Source organism: Amblyomma americanum, chromosome 10, assembly GCF_052857255.1.
Source record: "Amblyomma americanum isolate KBUSLIRL-KWMA chromosome 10, ASM5285725v1, whole genome shotgun sequence".
NCBI classification, from domain to species: Eukaryota; Metazoa; Arthropoda; class Arachnida; order Ixodida; family Ixodidae; genus Amblyomma; species Amblyomma americanum.
Window position 1 is genome coordinate 24274886 of NC_135506.1, and position 12231 is coordinate 24287116.

The window sequence follows — 12231 nt, forward strand, 5'->3', positions numbered from 1 at the left end:
CATGTTGAGTATTTCCAGTGACTTGCATTGCTTGTTTTTTGAGTTACCAGCATAACTTTGTTCTCACAGTTGACATCTCCTGACTGGCTTGTTAAAGGTTTTTGATGTGTTACATAACGTTCCCAGTAACTTGCAGCATTTTTGTTGGGGTTACCGTGGTATACTCGATGTTTGTTTTTTGTGGGGTAATCAAGGTCTTAGCAAAATTCTTGCTACAATATAAATATCATCATTTCCTTTTAAATATGCACAATCGACACCATCATTTGGAGGAAAGGTTATTCGGGCTCAGAGTTTTAACAAAACCTTTACTGCACCTTCTCTCCGTTGGGATCATATCCTCTATATAGCCTAATCACCTAATCGTGGAACGTCTTGTTTGCATGCAAATTTTAAAGTAGGATGTTTATTGTTATTTTAATTGAGGCTATTCTTGTGGGCCACACAGCATTTCTGAACAGCATTGGGTAAACCTGAATGTCACAGCAAACAGAATTGCCCAGCCATGAATGTATAACTCTCCATTTCTGTCGCAGTTAATGCCTCAAAATTTAAATGCACATCCTCTGTGGTAGACCCTCATGTTGTCAGAGCACTAACATAGTAAAAAACTCACAGGACAGTTATGACTATGTAACGCAAGATTCAGCAATTGCTCTGTAGGCATTTAGTTTTGGGGATATTTTGAGGTAGAAAAGATACAATGACCACATATCGCACTGGTGCAGTGATCAAGTGATGCACCCCTGCACTGGCAGGCGGCTGTTCCAAACAGATCCCAATAGGATTATGCGACCCAAGTTGGCTGTGATATAAGGTGAGTGTGTTAATGACTGGTGGGTTTATGTCATTAACGCACCCACCAATTGCGCCGAGGACGGCAACGGCGATGCCAATGGTGGTCGCGCAAGCCAGGGACAGGTGCCTAACAGCGGTCGCTGTAAAATGTGCCAGAGCCATACTTTTGGAGGACACAGATGCAACATCAAAAGAGAATGAATGCTTATGATGTCCCTTTGCAAATATCACAGAAAGCTTGAAAATTGATATGAAAAATATTTATTTTACATGCCACATGCAATAAGGCATGGCTTTCTGGTGGAGGTCTCATAATAGTGTTGTAAGCACAGAAAAGTCAGAAAGCCTGCTGCAGAAGAATTCCCGGAGCAGAGTCGAAACCCTGCGGTGTGCTTTCTTCAAGCGACTCCGAATGGGAAGCAAGAAATGCCCACGATTGTTGACTCTGAAGTTGCTGCATGTCAGTCCTCTTCATTGCCAACACAGTGCCAAATATTACAGATTCATCAAATTCATAGGAGAGATGTTCTCATGGTCCCCTTTAGCAACAAGCCCAACAAAGACCCCACCGTTATTTTAAGTACCAGGTGTTTGACCACAGCCCTCAGAGCTGGTTTACACGTGCTTGTTGTGCAGAAATTCATCCTGCTCGCATCTGCAGCTCAATTGAACCTATGCTGTGCAAGCTGTGAAGGTAACATGTGGAGTACTTGTGCGTGCGTCCTCTCTGGGAGAATGAAAAGGAAATGCTAGGTCTTAGGGTCAAAGAAAACATTTCCTTTTGTTAAGCAAGAGCATGGTTGTAGTTAGTCCACAAAAGAAATCGTACTCTGAAATGGCGACTAAGGGAGCCGCATCAGGGTAGGAAACTCTGGCTAGTTTCGGTTTAAACTACTTGAGTTGAGCGCGCTTGGCGATTGGAGGTGAACTGATATTTAAAAATGAATGATTTCTGCCCACGCACGTAGTGCGATAAAGCTGCGGCCATGGCCGTGTGGCCCGAGCAATCGGGATACAAAGCGGATATTTTTTCGACAGCGGTGATTCGAATCCGACATTGGGGATGAAGTTTTTTTCTCCTGGAAACCGTTGTCACGACGACAATGCGATGCTCTAGTTGGCTTCTCTCCAGCCGCTATGGGAGGAATTGGCGCTGATGTCTGTATTTGCTGGACAATGGCATATATGGAAGTTGTTTCCTACCCCTGGCGGTGCCACATCGGTTTACGGCCCCTACCAAGACCATCCATATTGGGTCTATGGCTGGGCCATCGGCTCTCTCAGCAAAAGCTGCCAGCGCTACTCTGCAGTCAGCTGAGAAGGACCCTCAGACTCCCGTTTCGGAGAGGTGTAAGGCCTCTTCTTGAGAAGGGAGGCCACAGAAGTAGAGTACCTGGATGTCCGCCTGCCTCTACAAAGAAGCGTATTCTGGCGCCACCTGCATGCGCTTCCAGCATTTCTGACGAGGCGATCAATCGCTGTTGTTGAACCGATGAAGGGCAGTGTGGCTCTCTTGAGCACACCAAAAAAGAAAAGCCAAAGAAAACTAATAGTAAGAAACCACCTTAGGTTGGAAGTTCTCTCTTGTATGCAGAGTATATATGTACCATGCAGTTAATGGCTACACAAATAGTACAAAGCAATGCCAGAGGGCTGCAACTTTGATGATTTAAACGGAACTAATCTCCGAATTACAACTAAAGTTGCTCTGCATACAGGAGACACATCTAAATTGCCCTTAAACAAAAATACTTATTAAAGCTGCGACATTCGCACATTGTCAAGGCAGTGCGGCAATAATAGTATATAGATATAGACCAATGGAGTGTTAGCAAAAGTTCAAAACGTCCTTTGAAGCTGTGTCTATTTGCACCATATTTGATACACCCAGTCAAGCTTCTATGGCTAGCCAGGAAAGGGAAGGATACGGTCCATTGTCTCTGTGTCATAGGGATTGGGCTGCCTCAGCCCTAGAGACCCTTAGCCTGAACAATGAACAAACCACTGCCCACGGCACTGGAACAAGGACCCGTCTCCTTCCATTTCCTGCCTAGCCTTCACTGCGCAGCCACAAAAAGTTGACTGGGAGTATACTAATGGTTTGTCCTTTATCAGTATATACTGGCCAATTATCAATTCAGCCCGTGACAGTTTCAAAGCTTAAACAGATGTGCTTCCTTAATAACACACACTTAAGAAATTTTAATGCTCAAGCTTACAACACACTCTGGGGAGACTCCCGTTGTGCTGCGTGTTGTCGACTAATAGAAAACTTTCTTTTGTCATCTGCTGCATGCTTTTTTTTGCAGTCATGAACCTGTTTCCTACGGTTCAGTATGCATGTACGTATTTCTCAAAAGATTTGTCTATAGGCTCCCTCATTATCGTACGTCACTGGGGGACATCATTAAAAAATGCCGACGATTTAGTGTGGTTAGGCCAAATGCTAATCAGGTGTGCTAGGACTTTGGTTTTTGCTTTGGTTTCTGTTCGGGACTCTGTTTTCAAAGTCATGCTGATTTCAGACCAAGACCGGCTAAATCAGAAATAAAGCGAAGTGAGAGACAGTAGACACCTTTAGCATATTGTGTACTGTGCTACCGTTCCTTACTATTGTGCCTAGAATATATTACCTAGAGGGAAAGCTGGCACACTGTCTTTGGGAGTTTGCATGGAGCTTCCTCGAGACCACCTTAGCCACCATGGACACTCTAAGCATCATGGGACGGAGAGCTACCAACTGCAGAACCACAAATGTTGGCCAAAAAAAAATGCAAAAATAAATGTTGCTTAATGATCAAGAATGCCCTAACATTTAATATCATGTACATAAATTGCAACAAATGAGCAGAAAAGTATGTAACTTCATAGTTTGCCCAAAATAAGAGATTGCTTGCTCTCCTATTGTCCAAGTATTGCACACCACAAAAACCAATATTTCGTGCTTAACAAACGCACTTTTATAAAGAAATATGCTTTTAAAAAATTGTTGCTTGCACACTTTAAGAAGTTTTTTTAACGGCCTTTCGGAAAACAGGAATCGTTTATTGGCGTCGTGTGCTGCACTACGTTCGCGCCAAAGTCGTCTGCGCACGAGGCGCCCTGTGGACGGAATGATACATCTCAGTAACGCCACTCTGTGTTCCCGAAAAAATCCGACTGTCCCACACTGAGTAGCTCACCGGCCCATAATGCTTTGAGCGTCCATGGTGGCTAAGGTGCAGCACCACCAGCTTTCCCTCTAGTTAATAGTAAGAAACTCTATGACCGTTACCGTTAGCATACCCCATAACACGGTACGGGGTATGCTAAAGGTGTCTTTTGTGTCTTGGGCTGTGGCTCACCTTCCCCTACCCGGTGTTCCATCTCTCGGTGTTTCATAGGGACACTATGAACCTTTACAAGACGTTACCCCGATCCTCACAAATCGCTCAGCAGAGAACAGCAAGCGATCTGCAGGCAGGTACAGGCAGGATCCTTCCTGCACCCTTACCTTCAAAACAAGATGTACCGTGAAAGGTAAGAGAAGGAATGTAACTTCTGCAAGACTCAGGCACGCTCCAACACGTCGTTGGAGTATGCGATTTCGTCAATCCCCCCACCTCTTACCTGCCTCACTATCCCACCCCATCCCTTACCGAGCGATGGAAGACCTTGCTAACCAGCCCCGCCCTGGAAGACCAGCGATCCTGATCTCCAGGGTCCTGATCTCCAGGGGCCAGGCGGCTGGGGAAGCATATGGGTCCCATGAAGAGAGAACCACTTCCATCGACGGTGTCTAAGAAGACGAGCTCGGCTGAATAAAGTTCTCTCTCTCATGTCTCTCGGCACTTCGCTTCTGAATGAATGAATGAACTTTATTCCCGTCATCATGGGGCCTCGCGGTCGGGGCGCAGCAATTAGGATGGGGTGCCTCCCGGCCGGCTCTCGGCAAAAAAGACCGCGGAGAGAGTCTTGTAGTAAGCTGTCTCCGCCTGACGGATGAGGAGTCTTTGCTGATCCGGGTCGAGGCTCCGGATCGGCTCTTCCCAGGTGGCAAGGTCTGGGATGCTTTGCTATTTAGCCCCAGGAGAATCCTGACACTCACAAATTGACTTTGCGAAGTCTTTCTGTGGCAGCTACTGCAGAGCTGAGGCTCCCCAGTGTCTTCATCATGTAGTATAGAGTACAGAAAGAATCTGTTGACCTGAATTAAGCCTCCTCCAAGCCCTGCACTCCTTTGGAGTGAGTGACCTATCTATCCGGAAGTGAGAGTGTTCTCCTATCCAGTCTAGGTGTTTTGGTTATTTTTTTATACGTTATGAGAGGGACTTTATTCCCACCCAGGGGCACTTCCAGTACAGCTCGGATGTATAATTCTCGAGCAAAGCTGTGAGCAGCCTCATTCCCCGAAATGCCCTCATGAGCATGAACCCATATGAGGGAGACCTCTCTGCTTGAGGGGTATCTTCTTAGTAATTTGGCGGCTTGACTGGAGACCACCCCCTTACAAAAGTTGTGAACAGCTGCCTTACTGTCAGGCAAATTAAGATGATCTTGGCTTTGGTACTGACACACGTATGCTAGGGCAGTAGCAGCCTCCTCTGCCACTAACGCATTCCTAGTGTTAATCGATGCCACAGTCACTTTCTCCACATTCCCACCGACGGCGGCAATGACGGAGGCGCCATCGGACCCACAGGCTGCGCCGCAGAAGGCTATGTTACCCGGCGGGTCCCGGGCAAGATTGTTCATTATTGTTCAAGCTCTATGTCTTCTCCTTTCTTTATCATGCTCCGAGTGCATGTTCTTAGGTATATTGGCAATTCTGAGATGCTTCCGTATGTCTGAGGGGATTAGCTCTGCAATATACGGGGGTTTCCTCTCGCTTTCCCCTAGGTCATTGAGGATCTGCCTGCCTGCTATTGAGGAGCTAAGCCTCCAAATTTGCGCTTCTCTTACTGCCCTGGTGATCTCAGCACAGGTATTGAGGACTCCCATACTAAGCAGTTTCGCCGTTGAGGAGTTAGGTGGGATGCCGAGAGCTCTTTTGTATGCATTTCGTATTAACTTGTCTATTTTCTCCTCCTCTTGCAGACTAAGATTCAGAAATGGAGTCGCGTATGCAATCCTACTCACTATGAATGCTTGTACTAATCTCGGGAGACAATGCTCTCGCAGGCCTTTGTTTCTGAGGGAGATCCACCTAAAGATACCAATAACTTGGGCGACATAGGTTCTAAGCTCCTTGGTAGCGGTTGTGTTACGTCCGTTCGTCTGGAGAAAGTATCATAGGACTCTTATAGTGTCAACCCTAGGTACCAACCTACCCTCAACGACAACCTCTATCGGGCTGTATAGGTGAGGGAAGAGAGTCTCTTTTTTCATCTGGTCTTTGGTATTAAGCGAGAAGATCTCAGATCTCACCAGACTTCGCTTCTGTCGGTCTTGATTTTCTCCGTTCAAACAACGCGCCGATTTGAAAGTCAAGTGGTCGAAAGGCCACACCCAACGCGTCTGAATTAAGTTTCGTTTTCGTGTTTCATGGTCTACTGTAGTTCACAAATTGCAAGCCAGCAACTCACTGTCAGTTTTGACACAATAAATTTGTACACAAATAAAGCTTGCTGCAAGTTAAGCCAGATACTTCTACATTTGTCCACACCCTAATTTTTGTAGCACGCTTTACTTTTTGCCAGCACGGTGTTGACACGATTGGAAAGCTACATAACAATGTGCGTCGACGAGGGCGGCAACGATATGAACGATGGACTAAAAGTCATTTGACACATTGCCCTTTCTTTGCGTGCACTGCGGGAGACTCGGCACCTGTGATCTCGAAACTCCCCATAATACAAGTGACATTTACCACAGGTAAGGCTGGCTGTTCGACGGGTGCCCAGTGCTGTGCTAGTTCAAGCGTTGTGTCTGGGCGCGTGCCCCTCGGACAAAAGTAACCGTAACATTTTCCGGAGTTTAACGATTGGCGCGCGACCTTGCAACAGTTGAATTCCTTATGCACTGCCACTAAAGTAACGCATGAGCATTTGCATGCGAACGTTGTACGCCCACTTGACAACACCCCGCAATTAGTGGCATGCTCCGACCGTAATGCATGCATTGGTGCTCCGGGACAGCACCGCGTTGCGTCGAAATATTTTCTCCTGCCCTGAGCGGGACTCGTAATCTCTTTGTTCTAAGAATACAATCAGCAAGTGTGTCTGTGTGATACTGCGCATGAATGCACCTGAAGCTAAAGTAGCATTTAGTGCTGAAAAAAAAACGATTTAAAATTTATGCCTCCACTCGGTGGTAACTTGCGACGTCAACACAGAAAAAGACTGTGCATGATCACTATTTTGAAGTGAACGGCAGTACCGGTAGTCATGGTTTCATAATTAATACAGTGGGAACAACCAGTACAGAGCATTACTGCTTCGCTTCGGAAACAAGTATGAGAACAGGATGGAGATTCTGCAAATGCTCTTTGTGCAGGATGGTGTGAAGTGGTCATTCCCCTGATGGTTGTACCAGCTCACGCTTCATGTATTTTCTAAATGCACATAGTGCACGTCAAATAAGACTATTGGTGAGAATGTGTAAGCAGTTGTCATTCATAGTAGCATCTTGAAAGATGACTAAATGAATTCCTTTCCATGTTTCGAGTTCTTACGCACGACTTTTCATGTATTCTGTTCAGCTTTTGAGTTTCATATGCAAAGGCAAGTTTCTACACACGATCTTGAATGTAAAGAACAGTCAGCACGACAGTTGGCTTTCTGGTGGAAAACTTTTTGTGCAAACTTTATTCTATTATTACTGTGTTTGGCTGGCAGCTACTATTGGGCCTCACCTTGGAGTTCTAACTTCTTTTGAGAGATGGATGCTCTCTTATCCCTGAATGGAGGCTTATCCCTCATGCTTTTGAGAACACATACTCTCTTTATGTATCCAGGCATGGCCACCACTCCTGGCACGAGCAGTCCATTGCCTGAACAAACATTGCTGCAACAAAGGCGGTGGCGGTTCCAGTGCGCTGAATGTGGCCACACCGCAATTTCCAACGCAGACTTTCTGCGCCACCGGAGGAAGCACACCGGAGAGCGTCCCTTCCGGTGCCCAGAGTGCAGCCGAGGCTGTGCAAGCAAGGCCAGCCTGGTGAATCATCTTCGCATCCACACAGGCGAGAAGCCATACAAGTGCCACCTGTGTCCCAATGCCTACAAATGCCGCCAAACTCTAAGGAACCATGTGCGGTTCCACATGGGTGAAAAACCTTTCAAGTGTCACTTTTGCCCAAAGGCGTATGTCCAAAAAGCTAGCCTGGAAGTTCACGAGCTGCGACATCACCCGCAGGTACTCATTGCTCCATAAAGTTTTGCTGTAAAGCCCAAAGGCTGCCATCTTTTACTCATATGCTTGCTGGCAATTTTGATTTATGCACTGAAAAGCCAGCTTAGCTTCAATGGTGCCCTGCACAGGGCTTTTTACTGAAGGCACTCAAGAGAACACTTTTTAACAAGTAACATGTGATGTTTTACATATTGCCATAAAGCCTAAGGAGGCATGTAAGTTGTAATAAGGTTCTTGGGTGAACCATTCTGACTGATCTCGGTTTTTAACTAAATAGCAGTGAACAGTGGGGCCAGTGAAAGAAGTGCACTGGCCAAGGAAATGTTCACTTGCTCTTCAGCGAGTTTCGTTCCCTTTTAGAATATTCTCATGTTTCATTTTTATCGGCTCTTGTGGTTTGCAAAAGCAAATGTGGTTGTAAAACCTAGACAAGTGCCACGTGATGTGCACATCTGAATGTATTTTTTTTTTCTTGCTATCACGTTTTTCAGTGACTTATCAGGATTTTTTTTCCTCTTTTCTTTGTATCCATTAAGTGGTGTAGGAAGCATGACTTCGCCATAGTTTTTCTGTGATTGGTACCGTGTAAAAAGAAAAGGTAAAGGTAAATGAGAACGGTTACTGCTGTCTGAAGATGATATGTTCTCTCTGTGTTGGCTTTAGACAGTGCAAAATAATTGTGTTAAAATCATTCCCTCTGCTTGGTGCCTTGCATCCAATAAGTTCACTTCAGTGTTTGTTTTGTTCACTACTTTTTGTGTCATTGTTGGAAGGAAGTTTTCGTTTAACTTACTCATTTTCGCATTAAAATCATTGTAAGTGTTATTCCCTTGCCTTTTCATATAGTACCTGTGAGTGATGTTCTATCTGCAGTGTTACTTTACCTGTATTGTTGTCTTTTGTATCTTTATTGTCTTTGTATCTCTTTTTTTGCATAGAAGAACGGGTTCCAGAGTTTAGATGTGATATCCCATAGCCTACCCACTTCCATTGATGGCCAGGTCTGTTGGTTGACAGGTGCCTTACTACACACAGTTATTGGTCACAGTTTGTGCATTTGTAGGTACCTGAAAGCACCAAGAGAGTATGGAGTAATGTTTTAGCTGTGTTCAAGTATTGTTTGTCAGAAACTTCGTTGTGTGACTATCCTGGTTATGTGCATTCTATTGTTTTCTGACGAACACCAACTGTTCGCTGAAGTCTAGTGATCCAACTTATCTTGAATTACCAGTTTTCCTACGATATTGGGCACATAGTAAACCTGGTTGTAAACTCTTAATGTGCCTTAGCTGGTATTCGGTACTTTTTCACACCTTATTGTCATGGTGTGGAGCAAGAAGTTTTCAGAAGCAGCAACAAGATAAGAACAACATGCGATTCTGACTTTTCATTTCTTAAAAATATATGCTGTTTTTGCTGTGAAGTTCGACCAAACTTCAACAAGAAATTCTATTTCACCAATGTTCAGCAGAAGGACATTTCAATTTACAATGAGTGGCCAGTACTGAATGAGAGCTTAGGTGTTCCAGTATTATGAAAGTATGCTTTAGAAACGATTTTTCTGCTTGATATTTGCTTGCTTTATTCCAACAAATATCAACAGATTAAAACAAATTTTTAGCACTTTGGGTTCCTTTGGTGTTCTTTCTTTCAGCAGTGACATACTTATACTCTGAACCTTGATTCAAATGAATAGTGGATGTGAAGATATGTAAATAATCTGAGCAATTAACGCATGTCCCCTGATTTGTAGATGTCCTGTTCCTCATTATCCAACATAAAATTGTCATTCTGGCTTCAGTGGTTTTTCTGCTACAGTTTTCCTCTCGTTTGGTGTTATGCTTTGGTCTTTACTTGAAGGGAGTTTTTTTATTTAAAGCATGTGTACATACTTGAGGGGGTGGACAAAAGGCATAGTAAGCCTGATGAGGCCCGTCCCCCATGGTGCACCTGACACAGCAACACAGTGTAACATGTATAACAGTAATGTAACATATAAATTAGCACACATGAATTACAATGACAAAATTACCATAGGCACGTCCAGAAATTAAACAAAATAAGTAGTCATTTACATCACTGATTAGGAACATTTTCACGAGAGTAAGTTTATGAGGGCTGTACTAAAAGCATTTCGGTCAAGTGTTTCCTAAATAAGCGCTCATTTCTGTATTTATGAATGAGATCTTTTATATGTTTGCTAGAGTTTAGAAGAACTGTTATCCGGTATAGCTTAGTTTGAGAGCCATAATTTCTTCTTATTCTGGGCGGCCTGGCACAATAATCTCTTAGCTCGTATTTTTGGTGTTGGTCAGTGTGCGGGATGTGTGAAAGTACTACCTCTGTAAAACAAGAGGTGAGCATGACTGGAGAGCCGCAGTGTATTTAATTTATAAATATTTAATAATTACCCTAAAGTGGAACTGTGATCTCTAGATATGAAATACCTGCAATGCCTCTAATCACCCTTTTTTGTAACAAAAAAGTGATTTCAAATTTGTGCCCAATACCTCTCTTTAGCAGCATCTCTGAGTGCAGCAAACAAAGCACTGTTCTGCTTGTGGCAGATTTTATTTATTTATTTTCAAACATACATTACAGAGTTGAAACCTTCGTGCTTATTTCTTTTTAGTGGTACATTTCATTTGGTATCTCCAATGAGTTTTGAGTGTGTACTGTTCTGTGCATCTTGTGTGTGCTGGTGAGCAGGGTATGAAGTTTTTAATTGAGTGTACTGTAAAAGATTGTTAATTCGAACTTCAAGGGACCAAAAAAAAGTGTCTGAATTGTCCGAAAGTTTGAATTATTGAATGACCCCGGAAAAGCTAACAAGAACCGCTTACATCATAGTTAATTTATATGGAGAAAGACTGGGCAATGATTGCTTGCTTTTTAGATAAGAAGGGCCGGCAATGACTATTTTTAGCGGTGAGGGGCCGCCGTGGTGGCTGAGTGGTTATGGCGCTTGGCTACTGGCCCGAAAGACACGGGTTCGATCCCGGCCGCGGCGGTCGAATTTCGATCGAGGCAAAATTCCAGAGGCCCGTGTGCTGTGCGATGTTAGTGCACGTTAAAGAACCCCAGGTGGTCAAAATTTCCAGAGCCCTTCACTACGGCGTCCCTCATAGCCCGAGTCGCTTTGGGACATTAAACCCCCATAAATCAAATCATTTTAGTGGTGTGGCTTCACGCTACTGGGTGGCACACCTTGCAAGCAGCAGCATCGCATGTCAAAAGGCTTAACCGCACAAAGTGCGAACGGCACATGATGAGCACGCAGTTTCGGCGCACTAGAAGAACGGAAGAACCGCGTGGACGGAAACGCTGAGCAGCACTGAAACGGCGAGAAAAAAAAAATGCACTGATTACAAAAGACTAGAAACGCGCCAATCAGCATCTGAACGACACGCGGCTGATTTCGGTTTGCTAGCTGATGCGGGCTCACGCAAAGTTCGGAAAAGCAAAACCGAAACTATGCTCTCTGACTGTTCTTGGAGACGAGGCCGTCCATTTGTCGTCGCACCTGCCATTGTGTGCGAGCAACTCTGCAGCACGGAATTCGGGTTTGAGTAGGGTTATCTGGGCAATCGCCTGCTGCGAGCCCTTTCGAATTAACCATTGCAAGTTCCATAGCATCCGAATTGGCGAGTGTGTAATGCCATGGGCTTACATAGGCATTTCCAAGGCCACGCCTGCAGTTCGAATTATCTGGATTTTCAAATTAACAAGCTTTCACTGTAGTACCAGTTAGGTGATGGTAAGTGCAAGTGGTACCTGTGGTAGGGTTGGTGGTATCCATGTTCTCTAGAATGCTTTTCCATTGCATTCTGTAACTGTATTGCTGAATCAGAGTGATTCGCATTCTGCTGTGTGTTCATGTGAGATGAGTTTGAACAAAAAAAGAGCTCTAGAGATGAAGGGATGTGCTGGATAAAATGTTTTCTTATGTCTTTGATTGCTTGATTGTTTGTTTTTTCAGATTGCAAGCCTACCTTTTGACCTTTCTTATGAAGTCCAGGACTACACTGCATTGTTTTTTGGATTATCATTACCAAGTCATTGTTACTTGTTGCTTGATGACCGCAGCACTGCTATTTGCAG

At 44.4% G+C, this 12231-nt stretch overlaps 1 protein-coding gene across 1 annotated transcript; it reads left to right on the forward strand.

Moving 5' to 3' along the window:
- The first annotated feature begins 6429 nt into the window (after window positions 1-6429).
- LOC144106348 (uncharacterized) lies at window positions 6430-11658 on the forward strand. The gene is made up of 2 exons (XM_077639126.1): window positions 6430-6651; window positions 7733-11658. The coding sequence occupies exon 2, from the start codon at window positions 7735-7737 to the stop codon at window positions 8149-8151; it is 417 nt and encodes a 138-aa protein (XP_077495252.1). The 5' UTR covers window positions 6430-6651; window positions 7733-7734; the 3' UTR covers window positions 8152-11658.
- Window positions 11659-12231: the final 573 nt, after the last annotated feature.

Bases quoted from the DNA above. Each gene is read 5' to 3' on its own strand.
- LOC144106348 (XM_077639126.1), top strand. From the start codon at position 7,735: ATGGCCACCACTCCTGGCACGAGCAGTCCATTGCCTGAACAAACATTG.